Source organism: Leptomonas pyrrhocoris (genome assembly GCF_001293395.1).
Source record: "Leptomonas pyrrhocoris isolate H10 chromosome Unknown, whole genome shotgun sequence".
NCBI classification, from domain to species: domain Eukaryota; phylum Euglenozoa; class Kinetoplastea; order Trypanosomatida; family Trypanosomatidae; genus Leptomonas; species Leptomonas pyrrhocoris.
The window spans coordinates 128544-155840 of record NW_015438389.1 but is presented as its reverse complement, the minus strand read 5'-3'; the positions used below and the strand labels follow the sequence as shown (position 1 = coordinate 155840).

General features: G+C 59.9%; 8 protein-coding genes across 15 annotated transcripts; all 8 read right to left on the bottom strand.

Moving 5' to 3' along the window:
• Nucleotides 1–475: 475 nt before the first annotated feature.
• On the bottom strand, nucleotides 476–4120 carry ABB37_09646 (hypothetical protein; the record flags this gene model as incomplete). Its single annotated transcript, XM_015809245.1, has 1 exon — nucleotides 476–4120. One exon carries the CDS (start codon nucleotides 4118–4120, stop codon nucleotides 476–478), a length of 3645 nt encoding a protein of 1214 aa, XP_015652181.1.
• Nucleotides 4121–4731: 611 nt separating this feature from the next.
• ABB37_09645 (hypothetical protein) lies at nucleotides 4732–7003 on the bottom strand (the record flags this gene model as incomplete). 3 transcript variants are annotated; one of them, XM_015809242.1, is made up of 1 exon in its annotated part: nucleotides 4732–7003. In XM_015809242.1, the coding sequence occupies exon 1, from the start codon at nucleotides 6742–6744 to the stop codon at nucleotides 4732–4734; it is 2013 nt and encodes a 670-aa protein (XP_015652178.1). In that variant the 5' UTR covers nucleotides 6745–7003. The 3 variants fall into 3 exon arrangements, with proteins under 3 accessions (XP_015652178.1, XP_015652179.1, XP_015652180.1); XM_015809243.1 differs by having other exon boundaries at nucleotides 4732–7002; XM_015809244.1 differs by having other exon boundaries at nucleotides 4732–6958.
• A 675-nt stretch (nucleotides 7004–7678) lies between these two features.
• ABB37_09644 (putative mitochondrial KREL1) lies at nucleotides 7679–9420 on the bottom strand (the record flags this gene model as incomplete). Of its 3 annotated transcripts, none has more annotated exons than XM_015809239.1 (1): nucleotides 7679–9420. In XM_015809239.1, exon 1 carries the CDS (start codon nucleotides 9230–9232, stop codon nucleotides 7679–7681), a length of 1554 nt encoding a protein of 517 aa, XP_015652175.1. In that variant the 5' UTR covers nucleotides 9233–9420. The 3 variants fall into 3 exon arrangements, with proteins under 3 accessions (XP_015652175.1, XP_015652176.1, XP_015652177.1); XM_015809240.1 differs by having other exon boundaries at nucleotides 7679–9364; XM_015809241.1 differs by having other exon boundaries at nucleotides 7679–9350.
• Nucleotides 9421–10857: 1437 nt separating this feature from the next.
• On the bottom strand, nucleotides 10858–15575 carry ABB37_09643 (hypothetical protein; the record flags this gene model as incomplete). 2 transcript variants are annotated; one of them, XM_015809237.1, is made up of 1 exon in its annotated part: nucleotides 10858–15575. In XM_015809237.1, the coding sequence occupies exon 1, from the start codon at nucleotides 14218–14220 to the stop codon at nucleotides 10858–10860; it is 3363 nt and encodes a 1120-aa protein (XP_015652173.1). In that variant the 5' UTR covers nucleotides 14221–15575. The 2 variants fall into 2 exon arrangements, with proteins under 2 accessions (XP_015652173.1, XP_015652174.1); XM_015809238.1 differs by having other exon boundaries at nucleotides 10858–14476.
• Nucleotides 15576–16159: 584 nt separating this feature from the next.
• ABB37_09642 (putative mitochondrial tricarboxylate carrier) lies at nucleotides 16160–17564 on the bottom strand (the record flags this gene model as incomplete). 2 transcript variants are annotated; one of them, XM_015809235.1, is made up of 1 exon in its annotated part: nucleotides 16160–17564. In XM_015809235.1, exon 1 carries the CDS (start codon nucleotides 17138–17140, stop codon nucleotides 16160–16162), a length of 981 nt encoding a protein of 326 aa, XP_015652171.1. In that variant the 5' UTR covers nucleotides 17141–17564. The 2 variants fall into 2 exon arrangements, with proteins under 2 accessions (XP_015652171.1, XP_015652172.1); XM_015809236.1 differs by having other exon boundaries at nucleotides 16160–17529.
• A 545-nt stretch (nucleotides 17565–18109) lies between these two features.
• On the bottom strand, nucleotides 18110–20131 carry ABB37_09641 (hypothetical protein; the record flags this gene model as incomplete). Its single annotated transcript, XM_015809234.1, has 1 exon — nucleotides 18110–20131. The coding sequence occupies exon 1, from the start codon at nucleotides 20024–20026 to the stop codon at nucleotides 18110–18112; it is 1917 nt and encodes a 638-aa protein (XP_015652170.1). The 5' UTR covers nucleotides 20027–20131.
• A 582-nt stretch (nucleotides 20132–20713) lies between these two features.
• Nucleotides 20714–22210, bottom strand: ABB37_09640 (hypothetical protein; the record flags this gene model as incomplete). Of its 2 annotated transcripts, none has more annotated exons than XM_015809232.1 (1): nucleotides 20714–22210. In XM_015809232.1, exon 1 carries the CDS (start codon nucleotides 22034–22036, stop codon nucleotides 20714–20716), a length of 1323 nt encoding a protein of 440 aa, XP_015652168.1. In that variant the 5' UTR covers nucleotides 22037–22210. The 2 variants fall into 2 exon arrangements, with proteins under 2 accessions (XP_015652168.1, XP_015652169.1); XM_015809233.1 differs by having other exon boundaries at nucleotides 20714–22199.
• Nucleotides 22211–23729: 1519 nt separating this feature from the next.
• On the bottom strand, nucleotides 23730–26595 carry ABB37_09639 (hypothetical protein; the record flags this gene model as incomplete). The annotated part of the gene is made up of 1 exon (XM_015809231.1): nucleotides 23730–26595. The coding sequence occupies exon 1, from the start codon at nucleotides 26259–26261 to the stop codon at nucleotides 23730–23732; it is 2532 nt and encodes an 843-aa protein (XP_015652167.1). The 5' UTR covers nucleotides 26262–26595.
• Between the last annotated feature and the right edge of the window lie 702 nt (nucleotides 26596–27297).

Genomic DNA, 27297 nt, shown 5'->3' with positions numbered 1-27297 from the left:
GCGCCACACAAGATATTCAAAAGCAAAAGAAAGATATGCGAAAGGGAGAGGAGAGAGAGAGCAAGATGAGGAGAGGAAAAACTCCAAAGGAGTAGTGAGTGCAGCTGTAGTTGTCTGTCACCATCCGCACCGACGAGAGAGACACACACACACACACAGACAGAACTGGCATGCCTTCGTATGTACGTAAAACCAATTTCTTTCGGGCCACGTTTCTTCCGCCCCCCCCCCCTCCCCCCGGGTCGATCAAACGTAAGGAAACCATCCTTTTTATTCATTCGGAGAAGCTACAATCAACTCTCTTTAAAAAAAAAAATAATAATAATACTTCAAGAAAAAGTTCAAACGAACAGCAAAATATAAAAAAAAACGGAGAAAGGAATAAAAAAGCGGAGGGGAGAAAACAACGGGGGCAGCGGATAAACGCACGCACCCAACCAAATACCCAACAGCAGCAGCAGCAAGCAACGACATCTCACGACTCCTGAGCGTGCGGCACGACCAACTCCGGCATCGCCACACGGATCGCCGCCATACCACCACGCAGCACGCTCACGTTGTGCACGCCACACGCATTTAGCTGCAGGCCGAGCTGATGCGCCAGTTCCACTTCCTCGCTTTCTCCTGCCGTACTGCTGTTGCTACTCGTACTCTTCCCGTCACCTGCCACTATCACCACATGCGGCGCCATCGAGGTCTTCAGCACCAGCGGGTGCACCGCCCACGACGCCCCACGATCGCTGGCGTCGCTCGTGCAGGGGACAATGGCGGCGACGAAGGGGTTGCCCATGAACCGCACGAGCTCCGCCGCTGCGTCGGCCACGTGTCGCTCCTGCGCCTCCTGCGTCAGCTGCTGCTGCTCCTGCAGTCGCTCCTGTTCGTCCACGATACCCCAGCCCTCCCCCGCCGTGGCCGCTGTCGTGCGCTGCTCGACCTCGTCCACGTCCTGGCGACTCCGGCGATCTCCGCGGCTTCCGTTCTGTGGCGCCCGGTCGGGAACTTCCGCGGTGCGCGGCGAGGGCGGTGCGATGTGGCCGAACGACAGCGACGCCGACGGCGTCGGCGAGACACCGGCGGGGTGCAGTGGTAGGTGAATGGCACTCAGCAAGGAGTCATGCGGACCGGTGCGGGGGTCGCAGGGACGTATGTCGACTAAATAAACGCCCGTGTCAGACCAGTGCTGCTGCCGTTGCGCTGCTCCTTCCGCGGCTGCACCGGTGGGGTCGTACGAAGACGCGGTCCGCCGCTGCGCAACAGCCCACGCTGACTTCAAATCCTCGACGGACAGGTAGGCGAGGGTTGCGGTATCCGTCGCACTGCTCGCGCCTCCGCTACCGGCGGTGGCTGCTGCTGCTGCCCCTCTCGCGAGAGCGGAAGGGCGCTGTCGTGGGCGTCGTCCGCCATGCGGCGTGTCCACCACGTCATCCGCGACGGGCTGCGCCAGCACGGAGGGCGGCAGCACCGACAACAACCGCCGTGTGTCACCGACGGCAGCGGCCACATCGAGCTGCGACGTGCCACTGCTGAAGGCGGTGAGGCAGCCGGAGAAGTCCGAGCTCAGCAGCGCCGCCCGGCGGTGCACCATGACAGCCGCACACAGAGCCACTAAACACGCGCTGCCACCACCGCTGTCCACATCTCCCTCCACGAACAGTAAGTCCCACAGCAAGTGCACCTTGCGCGTGGGCAGGCTGTGCGAGAAGAGCGTCAGCAGCCAGCTAATCGCGTACAGCTCCGGCGTGCAGCCGAGCACGCCAAAGAGGTAGTGCGCCAGCAGCGGGTCACAGTAGCGCAGTACAACCGAGAGGCGATGCAGCTGATCTGCCATCGACGGCTTCGGCTTCGGCTGCTGCGTTAACGGAGACGATGCTGTTGCGGCTGGCATTAGCAGACTTGAGCGACTGCCGAATCCATCCTCGCCACCGCCACCGCCGCTGCCGTCGTCGTGGGCAATGAAGCCGTCCACAATAGCGTCTAGCTGCGCGAGGACCATGGCCTCATCGTGCGGACTCACCGTCAGCAACACCGCACAGACGCTGTCGAGACCCTGCCAGTAGGCGTAGCGTGGGTGCAGGAAGAGCCACGCCTTCAGCAGGCGTTGCAGCTGCGCGGAGCCTTTCGACGAGGCGAGAAGCGGGTGATAGGCGTGGCAGCGAGGGATGTCGACGGCGAGCTGCCGGTCGTTCAACGATGGTTTTGCCGCGGTGCGATGGACGGCGTAGGCAAAGATGGCCTCCCGCCTTCGACCTGCCGGAACGTGCAGCAGACAACCCCACAGGACGCCGCGCATCGTGGGAGGGACCACAAAGAACGGCGACAGCGACGGAGGCGGAGAACCCGCGTCGGCTGCCGCGTCGCCGTCGTCGTCGCCGCTGCGTTCGATTTGCGCAACGTGCGTGCGCAGGTAGCGGCGGACTTCCTTCTCCGTCTCACCACGACCGCTGCCAACGAAAGCGCCTCCTGCAGCATCACGTATGAGACCGTGGGAGAGCAGACGGCGCAGCTGCCCGACATGATGCAGCTGCACGGACACCGAGAGTTCCATCGAGCGCAACACCGCATCCACCGCCGGCCGAGCGCGGTGCACCGGTGCAGGTGGCTGCACCGGCCTCTGTGCGTAGTCCGACCAGTAAGAAAAATAGTTCTCACGGGAGCGCCGAGTTGCGTCACGCGCCGCTTCCCAGGCTCGTACGTCGTCCCCGATTAACGTCCGCAAGGCGCCGGTTTGCTTCCGCTGTCGCTCGAGCGCGGCGACGATGCTTGACGCCGCCGTTAGCGTGTCCTTCACATCGCGGAGATCCCCTTCACCCGCGGGGACGATCGCCGCGGCGTCGTGCTCCTCGAAGTCGGCGATGGTGGCGCGTAGCACCCGCGTCGGCACGTACAGGTTTAGCGACGGTAATTCTCGCCGCCGCAGCTGCTGCGGCGGCGTGCTTTCGTCCTCGCTGACCGTTGCGCGAGAACAGCCGCATACGGTCATGTACGTGCTCAGCAGCCCGCGCTCTGCCACCCCCCGCAGGAATGGATGGTTCACCGCCGCGTACCTCGCACAATCCTCGTCTGCTGCGTTGCTCTTCGTCTTCTTCGTGTTGCTGCTGCTGCTGCTCTCCGTGCGTGCTTCCATCACACGGATGCGCTGTCCGGCGTGCCGAAGCGTCGAGAGGACGCAGGCGTACAGCAGGTGAAGGAGCGCCTCTACGCAGTCCACGTCCGCTGCATCGGCCACGGCGCCGTTTGCCTTACCCGACCCTCCGCCACCACCACCAGCTTTGAGGGTGCCGCTCTGATTGTTTCTGCTGTTGCCGGAGGCAGTGCTGCTCTCGACAGACCTGGCGCGATGGTGCAGGAAGCGTTCGAGTTGTTCCCACGCACCGTCCCTTTGGATGCGTTGCTGCGGAGGCGCTTCTTGACTAGGCGAGCCGGCGGCGGCCGCGATCGCTGCTGCCTCGCTGACCGGGAGGGACTCGCCAAGCGACCCCGGTAACCCAAACAGTGGCAGGAGCGGGGTGTCCAGCACACCAATCGCACGATCCAGCTTCTGCGGGAGACGGGCAGGAGCTGTGGCGGTGGTGGTGGTGGTGGCCGCCGCTGCTGCTGCTGCCACCGCGTGGAAGCTCGTGCCAGCGGAGAAGGCGAAGGAGTGGCCACTGCGCAGGGGCGACGCCGGGGCCGAGGCGCCTTGGATGAAGGCATCAAACGAGGCGAGGCTGTCTGGGCAGCTCGGCAGGGTGACGGGCAGCGACGACGGTGGACGCTGCCGCTGTTGCTGATGCTGAGTAGTCGCCGTCAACTCAAACGTGTTCGGTGATGCTGCGAGTTTGTTGTGCGGGGAGGTGCTCGCGTCTTCTCCGGCTGGGTAGGTGATTCCTCCAAGCATAAGGTCACTGTTGCCGTCGTCAGACAGCACGGACATAGAGCCGATCGAGCCGGCCGTATAACGCGCCCGCTGCTGCTGCTGCTGCTGCTGCTGCTGCTCACTTTGGTAAGAGTTATTAGTATCATCATCCAATGCGTTACTTCCTTGTCTCGCAGCAGCAGCAGCGGCGAAGTGCGAGGCCCTCAACGGATTTCGATCAGTGGCGCTACCCGGGTCACTGCCGGCGACACTCAGCGGGCTCATGATCGAGTTGGCCGCACTACCATGCAGAGTCGGTGGTGGGTCTCTCGCTGCTGTCGCCGAAGGACACGGAGCGCCACCCCCACCCCGCGACGTGACGGCCACGGTGGTGGCGGCGGTGATGTGCGCGGCGCCGAACGCGTTCCACCGCTCTGAGCGGCGCCAGCACAGCCCTTTCGCGGCCACCTCGCCGGCGAAGAAGTCGCACACAAAGCCGTGCCCGTAGGTCGTGCACAGGTAGGTCAACCACTCGCGCGCCAGACGCGCCGGGGCAGGCGATGACGCCGCGGCTTCCACCGCTTCTTCACCCTCCGCGTCGGCATTGGCAGCAGCGCACCGCCTCAATGCAGCGCGAAGGTGGTGCAGTGCGGCGTAGAGGAAGTTATGCGCCGCAGCCGGGGAGAGACCATGGCGCTGCGTGAGCACGAGAAGCACCGCCGTGTAAACGGAGTCGGTCGGCAGCAACGGCAACGACAGTAGTGACGCAGGTTCCCGCTGCTGCTCCTGCGACGCCAGCGCAGGCACGTCTGCATCTGGGGATGTGTCTGCATCTCTGTTCGTTCGCTCCGGCGAGGACGGCGGCTCTACCCGTGGCACAGCCACCGCCGCGTGGCTCAGATGGCAGTGCGAGGAGGAAGAGACTGCGAACCCGCTGAGCGCAGCTTCCAGCACCACGACGGCGGCGTTCCACACATCGTCGGAGAAGCGGTGCACCGGTGCGTGCCCGCCCGCCCCTCCTCCCCCCGCGAATCCTCCCCCACCTCCTGTTGAAAGGGAAGACGCTTCTGCTGCTGCTGCTGCTGATGCCGGAGTTGCTGACTTAAGTACACCTCCGGCGAGAGGTACGGCACCGCCGCACGCAGGCGTGCGTCTTCTTCCGTCGCGTCAAACAGCGGTACAACCACACACGGAGGCGGCGGCGACGACTGCGGCGCTGACTGTGGCGCTGCGGTAGCCGAGGATCCCGCTCTGGCTGTCACGTAGGTAAAACCCGCAAAGGCGGTCGTCGAGGTGGCGAGGGCGTCGCGGCCACTCGCAGGCACGCACACGCGCAGCGACCGCAGCGCCGCCGCCAGCGGCTGCCGCAGAACGTAAAGCCGGTCCGACGAGACCCCGACGTCGCTGCTGGTAAAGGGGCCGAACGCGCAGCTGTCTTCGTCGTGGGCAGACACCAACGACGGCGGCGCGCGGGAGGGCCGACGGGGATGGTTTCGATTCATTGTCTGCGCCGCGTGCACCAAGTGCCGCGCGTGCTGATCGCGGAGGAGCGGGGAGCTGTGCACACCAGGCGGGGGTGCGCGGGCGGCTTGACTGCTGAGGGACAGCGGAGGCAGCTGTCGCGGCCCTTGCAGGTAGCGGTAGGCGCCCCAGAGCCGATCGCGCTGGCGCCACGCCGCGCCGAGCAGCTCCCACAAGGTGTACCAGAGCTGCTCCACTTCGCTGGCGGGCATCACTCTGGTTCCTCCTCCTACCCGTTTTGCGGAGTCTCCCTCCACACGCTCGGCCGCTTTGCTGGACGCATCTTCATCCGCATCTCCCACGTCTCTGTCGGATGCAGAGACTGCGGTCGTTGTTGTGGCTTGATAGCGAGCCAGTCGGTCACGCAGCGTCACGCTAACGTCCTCGTACACACTCACCCACTCCCGCTGATGATGTGACCACGTGTGCCGCGGCAGCAGCAGATGGCGCGACAGGAACTGCATGTCTCGCAGCAACGGTTTGAAGCGCAGCAACGAAGAAAGCAGCGGCGGCGTGAGCAGCGACGGGTCGACTTCCTCGTCAGGATGCGGCTGTGGTGGTAGCGGCGGCTGCGGAGACGAGGCAGCAGACGCTGAAAGAAACGTGGGAGCGCCGTCCGCGCCGATCGCCGAGTTGAGGCGTGATGTTTCGTGGTGGTGGCTGCTGCAGTTGCCGCCACGCCGTGCTTGAGCGGTCGTCGCGAACAGCTCTATCAGCTGACTCTCCACCGCTGCCAAGTTCGGGTGGAGGCGCACTGTGTCACCGCCGTTCCTGTCCCCATCACCGGAGACGGCGGAGTCCCACAGCCAATCGAAAGAGTTATCATCGTCTTTCGCTTCGTCTTCGGCTACTCGGTGTTGGCGACGCGTGTGTTGTGCGTGACGCCACCGACGTCGCTGCCGCGCCTCCAATGCGCACAGGCCCAGCGTCAGATACGTTTCCTCGTCCTCCAACACGGTCGCCCGGGCAGCCACACCGCTCTTCATCGCCGTCGATTCGCTTTCGCCGTTGGCGTTCTTCGAGCCGCGGTCTTGAAACACGTATCGTCGCGCTGGCCGGCACATCAGGAGGGAGGAGGCGAAGTCGTCCATTAACTGGCGCACGTACGCGGCCACGACGTGGGAGACGGAGGGCAGCGTGTACAGGGCATGCGGCACGCTGCGCATCGAGAGCACCTCGCAGCGCAGACCGTCCGTGTCGGTGGACGTCGAGAGCGGCTGCGCGGTGCTACGGCGTTGTGGCGTTGTCTCGGTGATGGTGGTGGTGGCGGTGCCATCGTCGCGGTGTACCTCAGGTTTTGTATTTCTGAGCTGTGGCCGCGGTAGTGATGCTGCTGCTGCTGCCGCGCTACGGTGTCCTTCGCTAGAGGTGTGGAGAGCAGTGGACATGAGGACGATACAGATGCGGCGCGATAAATGAATATATATAAATGAGTTGGAGCGGGAGGGGAGAGCGAATGAAAGAAAACAACAGAGGGGCGTGTGTGTGTGTGAGTTGGATTTGGATTCGTTGGTGAAGATTGATCTCTTCTTTCTTCGCTCTCTGCTGTTTAAAAAAGGAATTGCGTGCGGTCGTTGCTGCGGTAACGGCAATCAAGTCGCTGTCAAGACACTCATGCGAACACGACAAGGGAGAAAAAAAAAAGCTAAGAAACAATTCCGCCCCAAGATAAAACACATTAATAAACGAGAGGAAGAGGGAAAAGGGGAGCGCGCGCGAGATTCTGATTTCCTTTTTCCCATTCTACGTTGCAGCCGCGCATGCGATACCATCTTGCGCTCCTCGCTGCAATCACCGACGGCGGTTTCGCTGGTCAACGCCACCCTCCCCTTCGAAAGCGGCGGAGAGAACTGATACTAAGCTTGAATGACGGTGATGATGGCAAATAGTTGTTTTCCCTCTTCCTTCTTCACCGCACTTGTAAAGGTATGTGAATCACACAACGCGCGAACGTCATCGGCAGGAACGAGAGGCAGCGAGAGTCAACGAGCAAATAAAGTAGATGAATAGATACTACCGGGAAAACGAAGTCCACCTCCTCCACTCCACCTCTCCTCCCCACCGCCAGCAAAACAGAGCTGAAGCAAACACACATCATCATCACGTTCGCCCACGAGACGTACAAACCAGCCTCCCCTCCCCCCTCCTCCCCTCCACGCCGTAGTGAACGCGGGGAGACAACCCACCGGCAACGGTGCGCCTCCGCTCTCTGCACAATGGCAACAAGAATAGAAAAACCACCGACAACAGCACAGACCCTCTCCCTCCTCCTCCTCTGCTCTGTGTGTGGGCTTCAAAGAGAAGAAATAGAGATATACGGCCCTACGAGGTCGCCGCCTGCGCCGCCACGGCAGCGTCCGCCTCCGCCTGCGCGGCGCGCTCGCGGTCCATAACGTGCCGCCACGCCTCCCGCAGCAGCTCCTCCGCCGCAAAGTACACGTTGCGGATAAGCGTCTTGCGGAACGACAGCGTCGTGTTCAGCACAACAGCATCGCCCTCCTTTAAGAAGTCCTTCAGCGCGTCCTGCGCCAGCATCAACACAACGTCCTCCTTGGTGACTTCGCCGGAGAGAAGGGGCTCGCGGCCAATCTTGGAGAGCACGTTGCTCAAACGGCCTTCGCTGACGTTGTTGAGCAGCAGCGCGTTCGCCGCCGCCTCCACCTTCGGCAGCATCGAGTCAGACAACACCGTAATCGTCTTTCCATTCCGCACCCGCTGCAGCGCACCGGCGCGCACCGTGTCGAGAAACGTGGCCTTCAGCTCCTGCTGCTTGCCAGGGTGCTTCAGTTCCATGAAGGACGAGCAGCGCAGCTTAATAATCGTGGAGACGGCGGTGCTTTCTATCTTGGGGTCACCGCGGCGGACGTGCCGGATGACGACGCCCTCCGCCAAGTTCCCCTCCAGCGGGTAGTTGCCCAAGCCTAACAGCGCCGGTAGCGGGGTCATGAAGTTCTCCACGTCGAAGGCGAGACACTCATCTAACGTGCCGCGGACGAGCGGCTTCGCGAAGAGCAGGCCCGGCACCTTCGCACAGACCTCACTGAACTCGTCGAAGGGCAGCAGCACCATGTCCTCCTCCGCGCCGGAGATGGAGTACTTCACATCGAAGGCGTAGTAGTGCAGCTCCGGGCTGTACTGCGGGAACGGCTCACTCTGGATCTCTACCCCCGAGATGGGAATCTTCTTTCCATTCGGCAGCGTGCACCACCGGCTGCTTCTGGGGACGAGCGGGTGCTTGTACTTGGCGCCGAACAGCTCCCCGTGCAAAATCACTCGGCCCATGCGGCCGCTGATCTGGTGCTTCTGCTTTAACAGCTCGCACAACAGGCGGATCTGCGCGGAGAACTCGTCGATGAGCAGGTGATAGCCGAAGAAGTTCTCGTTCGGGTCCATAATGCCGCTGCGCTTCGCAAAGCGGACTTCGTGCTCGTCGATCAGGTACACGGCGAAGTTCGAGCCATGCACCTTCTCGCACGCCACCCACTCCTGATTGGCGAGGCCGCTGCGGCGAATAGAGTCAATGCGCGACTCCGTCGGCAGGTCGATCTCCGTGTACACGGAGAAGTCGTCCTGGTCGCGTGGGAGAGGCATGTAGTGGCGACAGGAGCTGGAGAGGGCAGCGGCGGCGGCGTGGCGGCGGTGGTGGTGGCGGTGGCCGCTACCAGACACCGCGTCGGACGTGCCGGCATGACGACGCAGCACCAACGGGGACGAAAAGGTTGCCGTCGACGCCGCGTGGGTGGGCACGGCACCGGTGGTCAGGCGGGCCGCGATGGAGGAAAAGGCAGAGGAAGAGGTGAGGCGTCGCTGAGCAGCACAGAAGGCGGCGGCGCCGCGGCTACCCGGCAGCAGGCAGTGAAACGCACGCCGACGCATGGATGTGTGTGTGTGTCTGTCTGTGTGTGTGCGGAACAACAAGAACTCGATAAAAGCGTGCGAAAACCGTCTTTTAATGGCGTTGCTTGCGGAGATGTTTTTTCTTGAGAAAAATACTTTTTTTTTTGTACTTCACGCAAACCAACGTACACACGCAGAGAGAAAAGAGAGGCATGTGTGTGTGTGCTCAGTAGGTGAGTGTGTGTACGTGAGCAGCGGGGGAGAGAGAGAGCGCGGAGGGGGAAAGAGGAGGTGCGGTAGGTGACAGAGGGGGAGGGAGGGCAAAAGAAGGAATTTGCCGCGAGACGCGCCGGTCCAACGATAACCATAATAATAATAATGGTACAGACAATAAAGAACGGCGCCTCTCCTTCCAGCGTTCGCCTCCAGGGGCTTTTTCCATTGTTTATCTTAAAGAGTCTGGAATAGGTAGATTTCCCTTTCATGTCTGGTGCAGGGAGACGCAGAACACACCCACCCACACACACACACACACACGTACAGACAGCGGAAAGATGTGCGCGTGCAACTCAGTCACGACATCACATAGAAAACAGCATATTACCGATTTAGTTGAACCTTGCCGTCTTCACACGTAATGCAACCTCAGCACCGACAAAAGCCAAACAGCGACAACGACCACCGCCACCACCGCAGCGGCGCAAACACGGGCGTCAAACACACAATACACACACACACACACATATATATATATATATATATATATATAATTATTTGTGAAGCGATATCAGACAAGCAGTTATGCAAGTTAAATAATAGATAATAGTACTGAAGAAACCCGCGCTCGGTTGGTGAGGTGAGGGAGTGTGACGCCCGCACTCCCCTCTCTCTCCTCTTTCCTCACCCCCCAACCACCCCCTCTCGCGTAAACGGAGGTCAACACCAGCATCAAGGTACAAACAAAAAGATCGTCAACCACAAGAAGAAACAAACCCAAGGCGAGGTGAACAGAGAGTAATACTAATAATAACAATAAATCGTAGCTTCGGTGAAGACGACGGAAGATGGGCAACGAAAAACTCGTGCGACGAAGCATGACGCGCACACACGTCGACCCGTGCGCTCCAGGCTTCGGTGGTAAAACGGGGGAAAATCCAACCAGAACTCACCCGAATCAAAGAGGTAATCAAACAGACACTCACGATAATACACGCGATCACAGCAGTAACGAGAGCCGTGTGCAGCGACGAGGAGCACCAGCAGCAGCAACGACATCAAAGAAAACGAGCGAAGTGGGCGCAAAACAGGAGTATTAGAAGCAGTAGACACGGTGAAGACAAAAACCTCTCCAACCGACAACGGTGGGAGAGGCGGAGCGGAGAGCAGCTATCAAGCCTATATAAAACATAAATACGTGTATGTATGAAGCAGCAGAGGAAAGGTCCACCAAGATGAATGAGTTCTTATAGCTATAACGTGGCCCATTGCATATCTAAACTATAAGTATCAAAGAAGCAACAACAAATAACAAGGCCGTGAAGAAGGAATCGAACTGGACTTCCGACTTGCGGTGGCAGACAGCACGAAACACCAACAATAACTACGGCGACAACGCGATAGCTGCCATAAAGGCAGTCGTTCATTTCACTTCTTTAATAATAATTTCAAGTTTTCACCTTCAAGGACCAGAACTTCACCTTACCGCGGCAGCACACGGTCGTCAGGAAGAAGCTGCTCCCCCCACCAGCCGCGGCGACGCTCACCACGAGCTCCGTGTGCAGCGGGCGTGCAGCGGTCGGGCCATCGACGAGCACGTAGTGATCCGGCGCGGCGGTCACCGCCATTGACGCGAGCTGCTGCGACAGCAGAGATGGCCTTCCACGAAACTCGTGTCCACCCACCGCCGGCTCCATCAGACTGTCGTGTACGGCGTTGCCGTCCTCGGCGAGGTCCTCGCTGCTGTTGAAGATGTACGGCCAGAAGGAGGTGCGACGATCGTAGGAGGTCGCGAGCAGACAAACGCCGAGGTACTGCGGCATGCCGCCCCCGGTGGCGCAAGAAGCTCGTCGTGCGTTGCTGCTGTCGCCGACCCCGCTGTTGCTGCTACCGCGGAGCGACGGCGTGGTGCTCGCCGCCGGCAGGGCGATGGGGAACAAGTTTAGCCGGTTCACCCAGCTCCGATGAAACTTTTTCTTCTCCAAAATGCGGAGTCGACCCCCGGCGAGAATGGACTCGTTCGAGGAAAGGTGGGAGACGGTGTCCACTCCGTTGTTGATGTACAGGTGCGGGTGGTAGCTCGACTCTCCGCCACTCGTCGTCGAGGGCCAGAGCAGCTGGAAAGCCGTCATCGTGTCATCTTCGCCCGACGCCACCAGCACGTCGGGGATCAGCAAGTGCCGGGTCGACGTCGACGTCCACTGCAGCGCGAGGATCTCGCCGACAGCGTTGTACTCGGTCGGAGCAACGGAGGAAATGATTTCCATGCCCGGCAGCCGCACCAACGCGATGACGCCGCCGTTGCACGCGACGGCGGCGATGTGCTGCTCCTCCTCGTGGACGATCAGCGCCTGCTCCGGTGTAACGAGGGCGGTGATTGGAGTGGTGGATGCGGACGCTTCTCCTTTTGCGATCGTCGGCAAACAGCTCGTCCAGAGTCGCGTGTAGAAGGGTGGGACGCGGACTGCGATGGCGTGGATCGGGCGAAGACCGAAGTACTGACTGCTGAAGTGGCGCAGCATCCACCCGCCTTCGCAGGTGACGCACAGCAGCAGCATTTGGCCGTTGTCGAAGCCCACGGCGTAGAGGGAGGGCGGCACGGGGTAGTAGTAGTGTGTCGGCTCGCTCGCACCTACCGGGGTGAAGCTCGACGGCACGTCGTCGCTCTCGAAGTAGCCGCGGTGGTTGCGCTTCGCCACCATGGCGTACTCCACCATGCTCGCCATCTTCTTCTCCATCCCGTTCTGCACCTCGACGATGCTGGAGACGGAGGAGCAGATCAACTTGCTGCCCACCCCGCTGTTCCCACCCGCGAGGGAGGTGCTGACCTGCGCCGAGCCCGCGTTGAAGTTAACGTGCTGGACGATGCGCTCCTGCAGCAGACTAAAGATGAAAATATCACCGTTTTGGTTGCCAAAGATCAGGTGCGGCTCCACGGTGAAGCGAACGGCGGCAGCGGACACGGTGCGGCGAGTCGCGTCTGCACCGACGAAGCGTGATGTCTTGGACTGAAAGAACACTGCCGCCTCGCCGCCGGCGACCGGCACGTTCGTGAAGGCAATCTTGGTGCGCCGCTCCGGCATGGACGTGACCGCCGTGATCTGCGTGCTCGAGAGCCCTGCGGCGGCGTGTACCTCCTCCCGTCCGACCAAAATAAGCTGATGCGCCGTCACTTTACGGGTTGCGATGCTGGCGGAGAGGCTCTGCAGCGCTGCCGTGTACAGCATCCGGCCATCTTGGTGGGCGACGACGTACACGGAGAGGTGGTTGTAGGTGCTGGCGCTGACGAGGGTGTGCTGCACCGGGGCGTTGCTCTCTGATGGGCGCGGCAAGGGCGGTACATTGGCCTCCGCGTTTGCCGTCGGGGGCTGCGCCGTGGTCGGTGAGCCTGCAGCTTCTTCGCTGTTGCCGCTCCCAGCCGCCGCCGCAGCGGCAGCAACGACGCCTACGCTTCCACCGGGCACCGCCAGTGGTGCGCACGCCGTCGCATGCAACGGTGCCGACGGCGTCAGCGCGTGCTCGGTCGGCAGCTCCCCCTCGATCAGAATTCTGCGTAGGTTGGGCGAGGTGTGGATTCCGTGAATGCCCTCGGGGTACTGCGCGAGGTGATGCGCGATGGTGCGCGCGACGGCCGGTGAGTGCGGGAAGCCCGCCGGCCCAGCCCCCGCGAGAGTGGCAGAAGTTGGCCGTGGCAGTGACCCCGGGCTCGCAGCTTTTCCTTCCCTTACCGCGCTGCTGTTGCCGCTTCCACCGCCCGTAGCGGCGGACTTGCTTTGCGAGGCAGCCACCGCAGCGGCCGCGGCCGACCCTGCGGCTGTCATCATGCGATCCCCACGCCCCCACTGAACGGCGAGCAGCGTGTCCATCTCTGTCAAGCCGTGCGAGGCTTGTTGGCCGCCGGTGTAGCTGGGGGCCACGACGTATGACCGCGCCGGCGGCAGCTCAAGCGAGCTGATCGCCGGGTTGCGGGTGTCGACGAAAGAGCCGTACACGGCGCCGCGGGTGTTGCCGGACGTGACGACGAACGGATAGCCCGTCGAGGTGTACGCGCTGTTGATCGCGTTCACAAGCGATGCCTCCACCTCCAGCTCGACACACGGCTCCCCGGGAAGGTACTTGTTGCAGAACGCGTCGTGCGTCGGCGTGCGGTGCGCCTCCTCCTCGCACTCCGCCGCCGCGTCATCATTCAGTTCCTCCGGCACGGCGTTGGCGAAGGCAGACGGGTGTGCGGCGCTGCTAGCACCACCAGCTGTAGTTCTCTTCCCGCCATCATCAGCATCGTCGTCGTCGTCGGCTACCGCTGCTGCGGCGAAGCGGTGTAGCAGCGCGACACGGAAGCGGCCGTCCATGACGGGGTCCCACCCGCGGGCGTCATCTCCCTCCGTTTCCTCTTCCATCACCACCGAAGGCACGACCTGCGCCGGCGCGGACCCACCAGACGAAGACGGAATACGAATTGACGGAGGTGGCGGGGGGAGAGACATGCTGGCACTATTGTTGTCCTTCGTTACTGCTGTGGCTGCGTCCGAAGGAGGGATAAACGTTGATGACTTCGCTGTCGACGCCCTCGAAGGCGGAGACGCGGGCGGGGCCGGGGTCTTGACGGACGCCGTGCGATCCGTCGGGCTCGACGTGGGCGTGAAGGAGGAGCGACGCACGCCGCCGAGGAGCGGGGTCGTGCCGGACTTCGGACTGGACTTGGAGGAGAGAGAGCTGTTGACGGAGGTGGACGCCGGTGCTGCCGCGGTCGTCTTGGGTGTCTTCACCGCCACGCTCCCCGACGTAGTTGGGGGGTTGGCTCTGCTGCTCATACTGTATCTAGCTGTAATAAACAAATAAATCAAGATAAGAAAAAAAAAGGCGGAAGGAAAGAGTGGAACAACAACGAAGAGTGGTGGGTGCAGCTAGAAGCCGCTGCACGCTTATTAAGCACAGTAATTAATAAAAAGAGAAGAGAAAACTGACGAGGAGAGAGCGAGAACGAGATGAAGTGTACGGCAATGGTGTGTGGCGGTGAATCGATGGGAGGAGTAGGCGCGCATAAGGGAAAGCCTTGTGTGCTCTTCTTCATTGTGAAGCCGTCGTCAGTGTATATTGTAAAGCAAACAAAAACAAAACCGACACCAACATCATCACCGACAAAAAACAGATAGATGCGGAATAGAATAAAAATTGATGAATGAGGGATGGGGTGATGAGGGAAGGGGTAAGAGGGTGGGGTATTAAGAAGGCTTGAGTCAGGTGGTTGAGCGGTGCACGTGTCACGCTACCGCGCGCGCTGCGGAGACTCTATCAACGAGGAGTCAAAAAGCGGCAAAATACGCCCTCCCCTTTCCTCTCACGGCTGAAACTTCGCCATCGGTTGAGAGGAGTACTTAACTGAACACGGAGAATACACACACACACACACACACACACACACAGAGACGAGCATCAGCGAAGGACTCACAAAACGGGTTGCGCTGTGCATTCCAACGACTGCTCAAGTTTGTGTTCTTTCTTTCTATTATCATTCTTCTTTCTTTCATTTATTTTTTCTCCTCTGACGGGAGACACCGAATAGCGGACGTGTTGTCGTGTCGCGTGATGCGACCCAGCGCCTTCAGCACGCACACGCGCAAACACCGACACACACACACACACACACACACACACACACCAACAACGGGTGGTGCTTCTGGAAGTATGTGCGTGCGTGTACGTCAGATGAGGTGAGTTGTATAGATACTTAAGAAGTAAAACATGAAAAAAAAACCAAAGAGCAAAGACCAGTGCAAAGATCGAACGGAAGCGACAGTAAAGAGAAGATCGGGCTGTGTGTGTGTTGTGTATGCGCGTTCTTGATTCTTTTCCTGGGGAGGAAACGGAGGGCGGGAGGGAGGCGGCGCGGTCTCACCGCAGCAGATCCCAGTTATGTAGATAAAAGATCGCTCACAAGTGATAAACTACATAGCAAAACAAAACCAATCAAGACAAGAAGGCGTAAATTTCCTTACAAAGAAAAAAAATGAAAAACACACAACGACCTTTGAGGCCATCAAACCAAACCAATCCACAAAGGCAGGTGTTTTCAATGTAGATATATATATATATGTATTCCTCTCCTTTTCCTTCTTCCCCTTCACGCCTGTACTTCACGGAACGAGCTGCAAGAAGATGAGAGGCTTACACGGAGAGAGAGAGCGAGAGCAACGGAGTCGTTGATATCTTTTCATTCCGATTGCTACTAGTACGAATTGTTATTTTTACCTTGAAGTTTTAACGTAAAGAATTTCTCTCTCTTCCCCTCGTCGCTGCAGAGGGGAGAGCGTGTATGTGAGTGAGTGAGTGTGTGTGTGTGTTGGAGAACACGGCCGGTTGCATCTAGAGAAAGCAACGCATCCACTTGTCTTGTTTTTCTTTTAAACTCAGAAAGGAAAAAGAAAAAACACGATAAAACATCACACGTCGGAGGCGTGTAAGTAAAGAAAGCGAAGTCAGGCGTTGTTTTTTCGGAGTTTTGGGTTTTCTTCCGCTGCGTGTATCACGGACGCCGTGGGATTCGTCCTCCGTCTCCGCCGATGCCGATCCGTCGCCGGTGTATTTTCTTTTGACACACAAGAGAGAGGAAACAGCGTCGCCGCCGCGTACGTTCACGGTGTGCTGCCGATGCCACGCCGTCGCCGGTGTAGGGGGATAGATATATATCTGTTTTCTTTAGAAAAGAAAGGTGTTCTCCCCCCTTTCCCTTCCCTCCATGTATCCCGCTGCTCACAAACCCTTGTAGTAGGTAAAGTTCTGCACTGGCGACCCGTCCTCCCGGGTCAGGTTCTGAAGGCGCGGCTCCAGCTTCGTCGCCGGAATCGTCTGCGTCAGCGCGTAGGCCGCCAGCGCGGGCGGCACACCGATCGAAATGCCGAGCATCTGCAGGAAGCTCTCCGTCGCCACCGAGTGGCGCCGCGCGAGACGGCTGACGCGCAGCAGCGGCATCATGCACAGCGTCGGCAGCACCATGCAGGGTAAGTTCCAAATAACGCGTGTCGCACTGCACTTCTTCAGGCTGTCGAAGCCGGCCGCCGTGCTCGTGCCGCGTTCTCTGCCGTCTTCGTCCACCACCCGAATGCCCTCCCCGCTGCTCAGCCACTCGTTCTTTCGCATGCTCGCCAAGTTGACGACCGCGGCGCAGCTCACGGCCAGGTACGGCACCGACGCGCGGATCAGCGTCGCTTTTACCGTGCCGGTCGGCACCCGCTTCAGCCACATCGTGGCGGTGAGACTCCCCCCGCAGGCGACGACGACGGCGGCCGTGTACGCCTTCGCGATCTCGCTCGCCGGCTGCGCGTCCGACGAGCGGTTTGCGTAGTTCACCGCGCTGTTGTAGCTCTGGTTGAACCACTGAATCGCGATGGTGCGTGAGATGCTCATGACCGTGGACGGCATCATCATCACGGGGACGACGAAGTAGTTCATGGGGAGAAACATGGACATGCGGAAGACGGGGCTCAGCACCTCCTTCGTGGTGGGGTGGATGCAGCTCTCGACGGCCATGCGGGCGTGCCAGAGTTCCGCGTCGCTGGCGTTTCCAGCCTGGCCGTCCTTCCACCGGTCCAGCAGCATCTGCGCCTTCTGCAAGGTGCGCTCATTCTCTAGCAGCATGACGGGGCTGATCGACTCGGCCCAGTAGCGGGTGCGGCCCCAGAAGCTGCTCATGTCGTACTTCGTACGCTCCATCGAGAAGGGCGGAGGCGCCATCTTTGCCCTGTTTGGTCTCGCGCGCGCTCGTTATTAGCACAGGGGGAAAACAAATAATAATGATGATACCGCAGACGCTGCTGCGGCGGACGGCGTTCTCCTGTGTGTATAGAGGGATGTATAGTTAGGTATGGGCGTGTATCGTTGCACGAAACTAGAGAAGTAGTTGTATCTCGTATGGCTCTTCTTTCTCCGACTTCACGCGTCGCAGTGGAGCATACACACACACACACCAAGAAAGATATAAATATGTATACGCGCGTACCGCAATCAACGCGCAACGTAAGGAACGGAAGAGGAAGTAAAACCAAGGAGGGAAGGCAGCAGCAGCAGCTAGACGGACCGAACAATCTCGCGCGAGCCGATGCGTAGAGGTGAGTAAATCTCCTTGAGAGGGTGTTGTTGGTGTTGTACAACAGCAACCATCACCGTCGCCACCATCATCACAACAGCAGAAAAAAAAAAACGGCCGATGTACCGTGGAGGATGATTGCACCGGTGTGGACGTGCGGAGTTATACAAAATAAGAAAGGAAAAGAGAAAAGTACGATGACCATCGAAAGAGAGAGAGTAGCGTATATACCTATACATAGTTCAGAAAAGGAAAGGGAAGGGGGGGGGGGGCACAAAGGCGCGAGAGCGGCAGCGGTAACTCGCGGGTTGCGCCGTCAAGCGAGCATGAAGCTGAATGCAACCTTCAAAAGCAAGATCTCCCGTTTGCCTGACGCGTTGCATTGTGAAGGTTACTGTATTTATTATTATTCTTGTTGTTGATGTGTATTACCTCCGTTGCTTTACGGTACTTCACATTGCATCCGGCTTTGGTTCCATGACACGCAACACGCAAGAAAAAGCTGGGTGTGATTCTCGCAGTGCTCTCTCTCTATTTTTTTTGCCCCTTTCTCTCTCTCTCTCTCGCGGGATCTAAGGTGGATGGACGCGGCGCCGACAACAAAAATGGTGTCTCGCTCACCTCTTCTCTCTCCCCACCTCGCTCTGCAGTCCATCCTGCAAGAACGCCGTACGCCAGATGGCGCTCAAGTCAGTCCAGGGACTGGACGGGGCGGGCAGCTCGCGCAGGAACCGTTCCCCCTCCTCCACGCTCGGCGCCATCTTGATAAAGACCGCCTCCCTCGCCGCAGGGTCCGCCGTGGCGGAGGCCCCCTCCATCAGCTTCCCCTGCTTGTACACCCGACCGCCTCCTCCCTGCGGCGGTTGTGCCTTCGGTAAGTGAAATGAGAAGCTCTCGGCGTCCATCAGCGGCACCGTCGCGAGTCGATGCGCGCGCGTGTCGTGGTGCTCCCACACCATCTTCTGCAGAATCCATTGGTCGAGGTGGCGCACCGCCTTCTCCCCGCCCGCCAGCACCACCACCGCATCACACTCCGCCACGTACAGCACGAATCCGCGCAGCAGGTTGTCATTGGCGTAGTGGCGGAGCTTGCCCAGGTGGGCAGGTCCGTAGATGGGGTAAATCCGGTAGGCGCGCAGCAGCGGATGCTCCGTCGCGTACCGCTGCTGATCGCGCTCGCGCTTTAGTATCTGGTTCGGCAGCGCGGCGACGTGCCGCTCGTGGTTGCGGCGCTGGTGCTCGAGGTCGCGCAGCTCGTACTGCTGGAGAACCGTTGTATCCGCCGCGAGTGGGTTCAGCACACTCGCGGCGAAAAGATTCAAGGCGAGATTCTTGGTGGACAGGCGGTCGTGCAGGAGCTGGCGTGCGGCGGCGGATGAGGATGCGGCGAGCGACGATGTCGGTGCGTCTGCCGCTGCCATTTCCTGTTTGTCCGCTTGCTGCCGCTGCTTCTTCGCTTGCTTCTCCTTCAGCCTCTCCCGCCGCTCCGCGCGCAGCTCCGCCTTTGTTTTGTAGGCGACCGTCACGAGGACGGGCTGCTCCAGGTCGCGGTGTTGATAGTGGCGGGTGTAGTGCGAGTCGGGGATGACGGGGTGGTGCAGCAGGTCCAACTGCGCGCCGCGCACCTGCGCCGGTGTCGCGGTGAGGGGGTTCACGATGAGGTGCTTCGCGTCACCGTAGCGTGGTGCGGCCGATGTCCAGCGATCCCACGGCTCGACGTCCGGCACACCGTCAGCGAAGAGCCGCCGAAGCAGCGAGTTCGTGTGGGAGGTGCTCGTGTTGGGGAACAAGACAGTGGCAGATGAAGAAGTGGAAGGAGGAGGTGGGGTAGTAGCGGACGCAGATGAGCTCGACGCGTCAACGGGCGGCAATGGGCGGCGCCCTCGCTGGCAGAAGTCCCGCAGCTGTTGCGCGTACATCTCCCGTCGCTTCTGTAAGTCAGAGGAAAAACCGCTACTACTACTACTACTGCTCTGTTGCTGCAGCTTCACTTGAGCGGCGATCAGAAAGTCCAGGGCATCCTGCGCAGCGGCGGCGGCCGGGTCGCTGCTCGGCTGCACCGGAGGGGGAGTCGCAGGCACAGCAGCAGCACCGCTGGTCTCACCGATGGGCGCCGTCTGCTTCAGAGCGGAGGTTGCGATACTAACGTCTCCGTTTTTGCTGTTGACGTTGACCTCCACCGCATCCGTCGTCGTCGTCGCCGCGCTCGGCGGGACGAAGGGCTGACCGCCGAACACCTTCTTTCGACGGCTGGCCGCAAGCCCCGCACCACTCAGCTGTCGCTGTGCGACACCCTGCAGGCTTGGATCGAAGGCACGCACGTCCGACACCGCTTGCCGTCCATCGGCTTGCTGTTGCTGCTCTTGCTGCATAAGCTCTAGCAGGCCGGGGATGACGGCCGGGGACGCCGACGCCGCGGGCGGAGCCGCTGCTGCGGACGGCGACGGCTTCACCGTCGAGAAGTCGATGGCGACATGGTCGATGTCGAGGGGGGTGCGGTGCGCCGGCTTCTTCGGCTGCGGTGGTGGCGGCATCGTGTCGTCCGCCTCCGCCTCAATTACGCTGTGTGTATTGTTTTGAAACTTCGACTTACCGGTTGAGCTGTTCACCAATGCAGCAGGCCGTAATTGTATATTCCTTTCATTAAAACAAGAAAGGAATATCCAAAGAAACAACGTGGAGGAGGGAAGGGGAGAGAGGGCGGTTAACGAGCGGCGGCAACACATCCAACCATAGTCAGCAAAAACAAATAAGAGGGGGAGGGGGGATACGAGAACTTCAAGTCGACCGCGCTGATCTGTTCTTTAAGGGGAGGGGGTGATCTCCAGTGACCTCCACGGCAACGTAGAGACCGTAATATATATATATATACATCTCGCTGACAACGACAAGAGGTCACTCCCACACAGAACAAAAGGAGAGCACATGCGAGCGGGCGTGCTGTCACGCGTTCCGCCGCACGAATGGCTTTTCATTCCCTTAACCATCCACGCCCACACCAGCGCGGATGCATCAACGTAGAGGCGACGGCTGAGTGTTCTTGCCTCCCTTCTTTTCCTGCTGACTTCCTTCCGATGTACTGTTCGTGCTTCACTCAGCATTACCGGGTTAGTCGTTCAGAATTAATGCTTACAAGAGTGCTGCAGCTTCGCATCGCACCCGCACAAAACACGTTGGCGCGCACGCTCCACTCCACAATTACTTAAAAAAAAAGAAGAATATTACTTCTTGTTCGGGCAGTGACGAGACAAGTGCGCGTCGGAGCCGCAGAACTTACACAGGTCCTTCGACGCACGATGCATCACCGTTGGCTTCTGCGTGGCCACCACCACCGCGGCATCAGCAGCCACGCTGCCGACGACGACGGCTTCACGCGTCTTCCCGCCAGCGCTGCTCAACGGCGGAGGAGCGTCATCGACGTGCGGCCTTTTGCGCGGTGCTGCATCTTCCGCGGCCGGTGCCGCAGTTCCCGCGCCGTCGCAGTGACGCGTAAAGTGGTTCGCGCTGCCGCATTTTTGGCAGCAGTTCTTCGGGAACCGCGCCTGCGCAGCGGGGGCGGACGACGACGCTGGCGAAGGCCGCGGTGTTGGCGGCACCTTCGCCGCCGCCGCTGCGCCAAACTTCTCCTGCGTCGTCGCCGCCGTTTCCTCGTCTCCTTCTTCTGTCGCTGGCCCTGTGGTGGCCGTCGTCGCCGCACCAGACCCATCGCAGTGTCGAGTGAAGTGGCTGAGGCTGCCACACCGCTGACAGGCGTTCTTTGGATACTTGTGCGCCGCCGCCGCAGTGGCAGCGGCCTGCACCACAGCGGAGGATGTTTGCTGCGGTTGTTCGCCTGCGCTGCGTTCACGCCGACCACCACCACCACCATCACCACCACCAACGGCCGCCGTTGCCGCTCGGACTTTCTTCGATTTCTTCTTGGTGCTGCTTCGATCTTCTTTGTTCTCGTGCTTCTCCGGCACGATGCCACCGCTGGCGTAGAAGTCGTCCACTCGTACGCCGCTGACCACCACGTGCACCGGTCGGCCGCGAAAGACGAGAAAAGGGAGGTGACAGAAGTCGGTTGACGCGTTCACCGGCTTCTCCGTCGCCGCTGCGGCGGAGGCTTCCGCAGCGGAGGATGGAGGGATCGCAAACACATCCGCCAGCGTCAGCCCATCTAAATTCGCGATGTCCGCCTCCTCCGCCTCCTCCGCCTCCTCCGCCGTCTGTCGTTGCTGTTCTTGTGGCACGCCGCTCGCTACGGTCCCATCCTCGTGCCGAGACGGCCCATGCTGGGCGGTGGAGGCAGCAGCAGCGGCGGCAGCGGCTTCCTTGAGCACCTTCTCCACCTCTTGTGCGGTGTCCGTGTCCGCCAACTCCACCACCGCCACGCGACCGCGTCCAAACCCAAAAAAGAGGCTGCGCCGCATCTTACTGCGGAAGATCAACTGCAAGAACGTCTCATCAGCGATGCTGGGCAGCGGGTAGACGAGAAAAGACGGTGCTGTTGTCGTGGTCGCCGTCATGGTGGTAGCGGTGGCGGGGTGGTGGTGTGCTGGCATCCTCCTGCCCGACGTGATGGATTGCACTTCGTCCTTCTAGTAGAAACAACAAAAAAAAAGACGGGTGCGATGCGGCGCGAGAATGATGTGGTGTGTGACGCGTCACGAGTCGCTCCCCTCTCTCGCTCTTTCAGCCGCCTTTTTTATTAGTGCGTGTCGATCTGCGATAAAGCCGTCCGATGAGAAAACGAAGAAGGCAGTGGGATGAAGAAATAGAGAGGTCAGCGGAAAAAGATATTTATAGCAAAGGAAGTTGTAACACACAGACCAGCGAGAAGAAGAAAAGGAAATCGAAGCAGAAGACGGCCTTCTTCGCCAACGGCAAAGACACACAGAGAGAGAGAGAGAGAGAACGATGACAGCTTCGTGTTCATCGCCTTAAATGAAACGTTCGCTTCATGCAGTTTCGCGCCAGGATACTCCTTTCACACCCACAGCGGCTTTTCAATTCTTTTAAAAAGTCCCCTGCCCCCTCCCCGAAAAGGAGAACTCCTCTTCGTCGTCGCTGTGGTGGTGCGTTGGCGCAGGACGAGGAAGGTGGGGAGCTGCCGCCACACCTTCTCGAACCCAAAACGACGCCTCCTAGCCGAGTTTGTGGACTTTCGTATACCTTTCTTCTTTTCTTTAAAGTTCTAAAGTGGTGATACAAACATTGATGCGGTCCATCGCCTTCGCTTTCTTCTTCGATTTTTCTTTCTTGCTGTTGTTGAGCGGGACAGCAGACAGCGAAAGGAGAAGGGATCCGGCAGCTCTCCACCGTGCCCTGTCCTCTCCCTCCCCCCCCCCCTCCATCACAGCGGGAATGGATGCCGACACCGCCACTGCCAGAGCCTTTATTAAAATGGATTTCCTTTTCCTTCGTGTCGTGCGTGGGGCGGTCCATTCACGCGCCACCGTCTTCTCTGCAGAGCAACAACAACAACATTAGTGATGAGGAAGGCGGGAGATGCGCTGCGCCGCTCACCCACCACAACACAGAGGAGAGGAGGGGTGGGCGGAGAGTCCGCTGACTTCGCAACAGAGCAAACAACGGCAGCTGGCGACATCCATCCCGTTCTCTTTAACAGGGCGGAGGAGGGGAAGGGAGGGGGGGGAGGAGACACAGCTTCTTTTTCAAAGAATTATACATAGCTGAATGAAGAGCTATTTTACATGTGGAAAAGGGTGGGGCGTGGGCGTGGGGCCTGCCCACGCAGCCCCGACACACAGCATGAAACATCAAAACAACAACAACAACAACAACAACGGCAATAACGAGACAACAAGAGAAGAATCATTCATATATATGTATATATGTGTGTAGGCTTGTGTGAGTGAGAAGGGCGAAAGGGCGACGTTTTGAGTTCAGTATTAATAATAATAAAATAAGGAGTAGGTAAACCCACACGCGCCTACGCACACACACACACACACACACACACACACACACGCTGACGCGCACGAGGACGCCCATGGAAGGGGGCACTGGCAGAAGAAGAAAGGAAAGGGTAAAGCCTCGCATTTAATGCCTGCATTTTTTTCACATGCTACAACAACAGACAACGTACCGAGCAAACAACAACAATAGAAAGACCTGTCGATGTGACTTCAAACCACCATTGCGTATGCACACACGTGCGTGTGTGCGTGCGTGTGTTGGAGTGCACGTGTGAGTGAGTTTTCTTCTCCATAGGAAACTCCCTTATTATTATTCTTATTGCCAATCGTCCGGCAGCAGCACTGGCACACCTCGCCGCTGGGGCTCGCGCGGCTTCGGCAACACCGCGTCCGCGCTCGTAAACGCGGTGCGCATTCGCACCGCATACACCCGCGTCTCCTTCGCCTCCGCTGGCGGCCGCCCGCTTTCCAGCAGCGCTGCTGCATCTTCTCCTCCTAGTGGCGGTAGGGCGGAGTACGCATGCCCCGTCGATCCGCTGCGCTGACCTCTCCCGCTTGAGCCGGGTATTTCCTTCGTGGTGTTGCGCAGCGCTGGCAGTCGCCGCCCGCGCCGGTGACGCGATCGGTTGGCCGACTGCGCGGCATCGCCTGCACCGTCACCGGTCGTTGCTGTTCTCGTCTGCGTCGCCAGCCGCGCGCCGGCCGAGTGTGCGTGTCGGTCCGTATCCGGTTTGCTTGGTAACACGGGGTACCCACTGGCGGGACGCCCCGACCCCACAAGTGGGGAGCTCCTTTGTGACGTGCGCTGCCCTCCTGCCACCGTGCTGTTGCTGGTGTTGTTATTGCGGTGATGGTGGTGGTGGTGGTCGTGATGGGACATCTCCCGCTCGAGCGCGAGCTGCGACAGCGTGGGCGGCGCTGTCTGACTGGTCTCCCCGCACGGGATGTTGACGCTGTCCGCGCCGTGCGGCTCGGCGGTGGTGAGGGTGCGGCTTGCTGCCGCGGCAGAGGAGCTCGCCATGGAGTGATCGGGCGAAAACGCCTTCCCCGACTGCTGCTGCTGCTGCTGACGCTGCTGTCGTGCAGGAAGCTGCGAGGGAGGCGGAGGAAGGGGACTTTGGTGGCAGAGGTTCACGCTGCCTTCCCCTGCTTCTGCTGCTACTGCTGCGGCGGCGCTTGATGGCACCCCGATGGCAGCGAAATCGCGCGTCGAACCTGGGTGTGGCAGCGCGGAAATAGCCGTGCCGCCGTCTTCGTGGACGTCCTCCCCGTCGCCGTCCGCGTTCTTCAAGAAGGGCGCGTCGACGGGGCCGTGAGAGCCGGCCGCCGTGGTGGTGCGGCGGTGGGGTCCGTTCCCATAGAGGCTGTTCACCTGCACGCCGGAGTTGCTGAGTGTCGTGTTCGCCGAGGGCGATCGCTGCGGCCGTGGCGGCTGTCGCAGACTGTTCTGCTGCTGCTGTTGCTGCTGCTGCGGCGATGGGTAGCTCTGCGAAGTCCCTGGGCGGGTAGCGCGGCTTATCGCGCTTGTCGAGACCCCCGCCACCGTCTTGCTTGGCGGACTGCCTGCGGGGTACGCGGCACTGTGGGAAAGGCTGCCGCTGGCACCACCACCGCCACCGACACCGCCGCCGCCGCTCTCGTGTCGGCTGCCGTGCCGGCCGCCCTGCTCGTGCTTTGCCTGCGTCGAGCGCATGTACGATGAGCGAAGGCTGTAGGCTAACTCACACGTCGGCACCGTCGCCATGCGAAGAGAGGCGGCGGAGCCGTAGGCGGTACCCGTGCGCTGTGCCTCCCCCGCCACCAAGTCCCCGTAGATCCCTTCCGCCATCGTCAAGGCACGCTGCTTGCTTGCCATGGTCGGGCCGACAACGTCACACCACGTTGATTTCGAGCTGTGCCGCAGCGCCGACTGTGTCGCATGCGCTCCGTTGCCGGGCTTCACCTTGGTGTCGCCCGGGGTGCTGATCTCCTCGTCGAAGGACATCGCGGAGGGCTGCGTCGCGGCGTACGGCACACCGCCAACAGAGCCGTGCACCGTCCCTGTTGCTGCTGCCGCTGCTGCTGTCCGAGCGATGCTGCCGCCCTCGTCGAACCCAGGCGTGGAGGACGGGGCGTAGGTGTACCCGTTCGTCTGCGGCTGCATACGTGAAACGGGCGAGAGCGACGAGAGGCTCAGCATCTCACCGCTTTTGGCCTCCTCGGCGGCCTGCAGTTCGCGAGCCCGCGCTTCCGCGCCGTTGCACGTCACGGCGAGTACAACCTCCGTGCCACTGCGGGATGGTGGTGGCGGTGGCGGCGCTGCTGCTGCGGCAGTGATCGTGTCTGCTCCGTCAAGGTGCTGCATCGGCTTGCAGAACACGATGATGTCGTGTATGTACGGCGTGTAAGCCTCCGGCGACGTCCTTCCGCTGCGGTGGTCCGCGTCTTTTGCGCTGGCGCCTTTGCCGGTGCGGAAATGATCGGGACTGAAAGTGAAGTTCGTCTGCCGCCACCACCGCCGCCGGTCACCCGTGCGGTCCGCCGCGGACGACCACGTCGTTTCCTGCTCGACGTAGTCGCCTTTGCCGCTCATCCGCCCACTGCCCATTCGCACCGCCCGACGCTCCGCCCCGCTGTTTCGGTTGCAAGCACTACTGTTGTTCTCACTGCCCGTATACCGCTGTGTGGGTCGAGGGCTGTAGACGTGCCGCTGCCCACGCCGCGCGCCGGTGCGGGGGTCAAACTCCGTCTGCGCTGCGTCGCTACGCCACGTGTACATCGTGTTGCGCTGCTCCGCCAGTCGCGCCTTCGCGACATCGCGCCGCGTAGGGACACGCGCGTAGAAGTCCAAGTTGGGCTGCGTGGACATGATTTGCTTCCCTCCTCTCCCTTGCCTTCTTCTTGTTTTCTATATAAATAAATATATAAACTCCTTCCTGTGTGAAGAGCAACAGCAGTGGCAACCCGTGGTCTCCCCGCGAACAGCAGCGGCGATCGATGAGAGCTGAAGCGGCGGCTGAACTTCTCCAGTGAAGTGGAAAGAAAAGGAATGTTCTGCTTCGTATATATATGTGTTTATGTAGGTGTGGAAGTCGAGGTATTTGCCGTCGCTGCAACGCACGCAGACACACACACGCAAATCGCCCGGTACCGGAAGAGGAGGAAAAAAGAAAAGTAAATCCGCCGCTGAAGTCTGCAGAGCTGTGCGAGGAGTCCGTTGTCGAGGTCAGGGAAAGAAGAAGAAGAGAAGAGCGAAGGGAGACGGTAAGGGAGGGGGGGGGGAGGGACGGCGGATAACGGAGAAGGCGCGCGCGCGCGCACACACACACACACACACACGCACACACGCACACATGCGTACGCTTCTACGATGCGCGCGCGTCTGTATCAGGAAAAAATTGAAAGAAAAGCAAACGTATCTCGCTGACGCGTACGGCGCCCTATTACTGCGCCAGTAAAGTAAAATAGGCCATTCAATATATATCACGAAGAAGAAGGAGAGAGAAGCGGAGAGAAACTGATCTCCTGTTGTTGCTAGCATTCTTTCTTCTCCTCTTCGCATTTTGACGTGCGCATCACAGCGCGAGACCCACTGAGACATAGCTTCATTAATAGATAAATAAATAAATAAATATATATATATATATATATATATCGTTAAGTAGAATAGCATCCATGAAATATAAAAGGAGAAGAAGAGAAGGTGTCACGCACTGGGTCATGCGAACATACGACTAGTAGTAGTAGTGGTAGTGGCAATCAAAAAAATAATAATGAAATAGTAGTGAAATATACAAAGACGAGCGGCGCATCTTAGCATTTAAGCGCAGCAGCAACAAAAATACAAACACACATACACACCCGAAACCCCCCCCCGCCCCCCGCACGGTCAGCGATCATCGCGG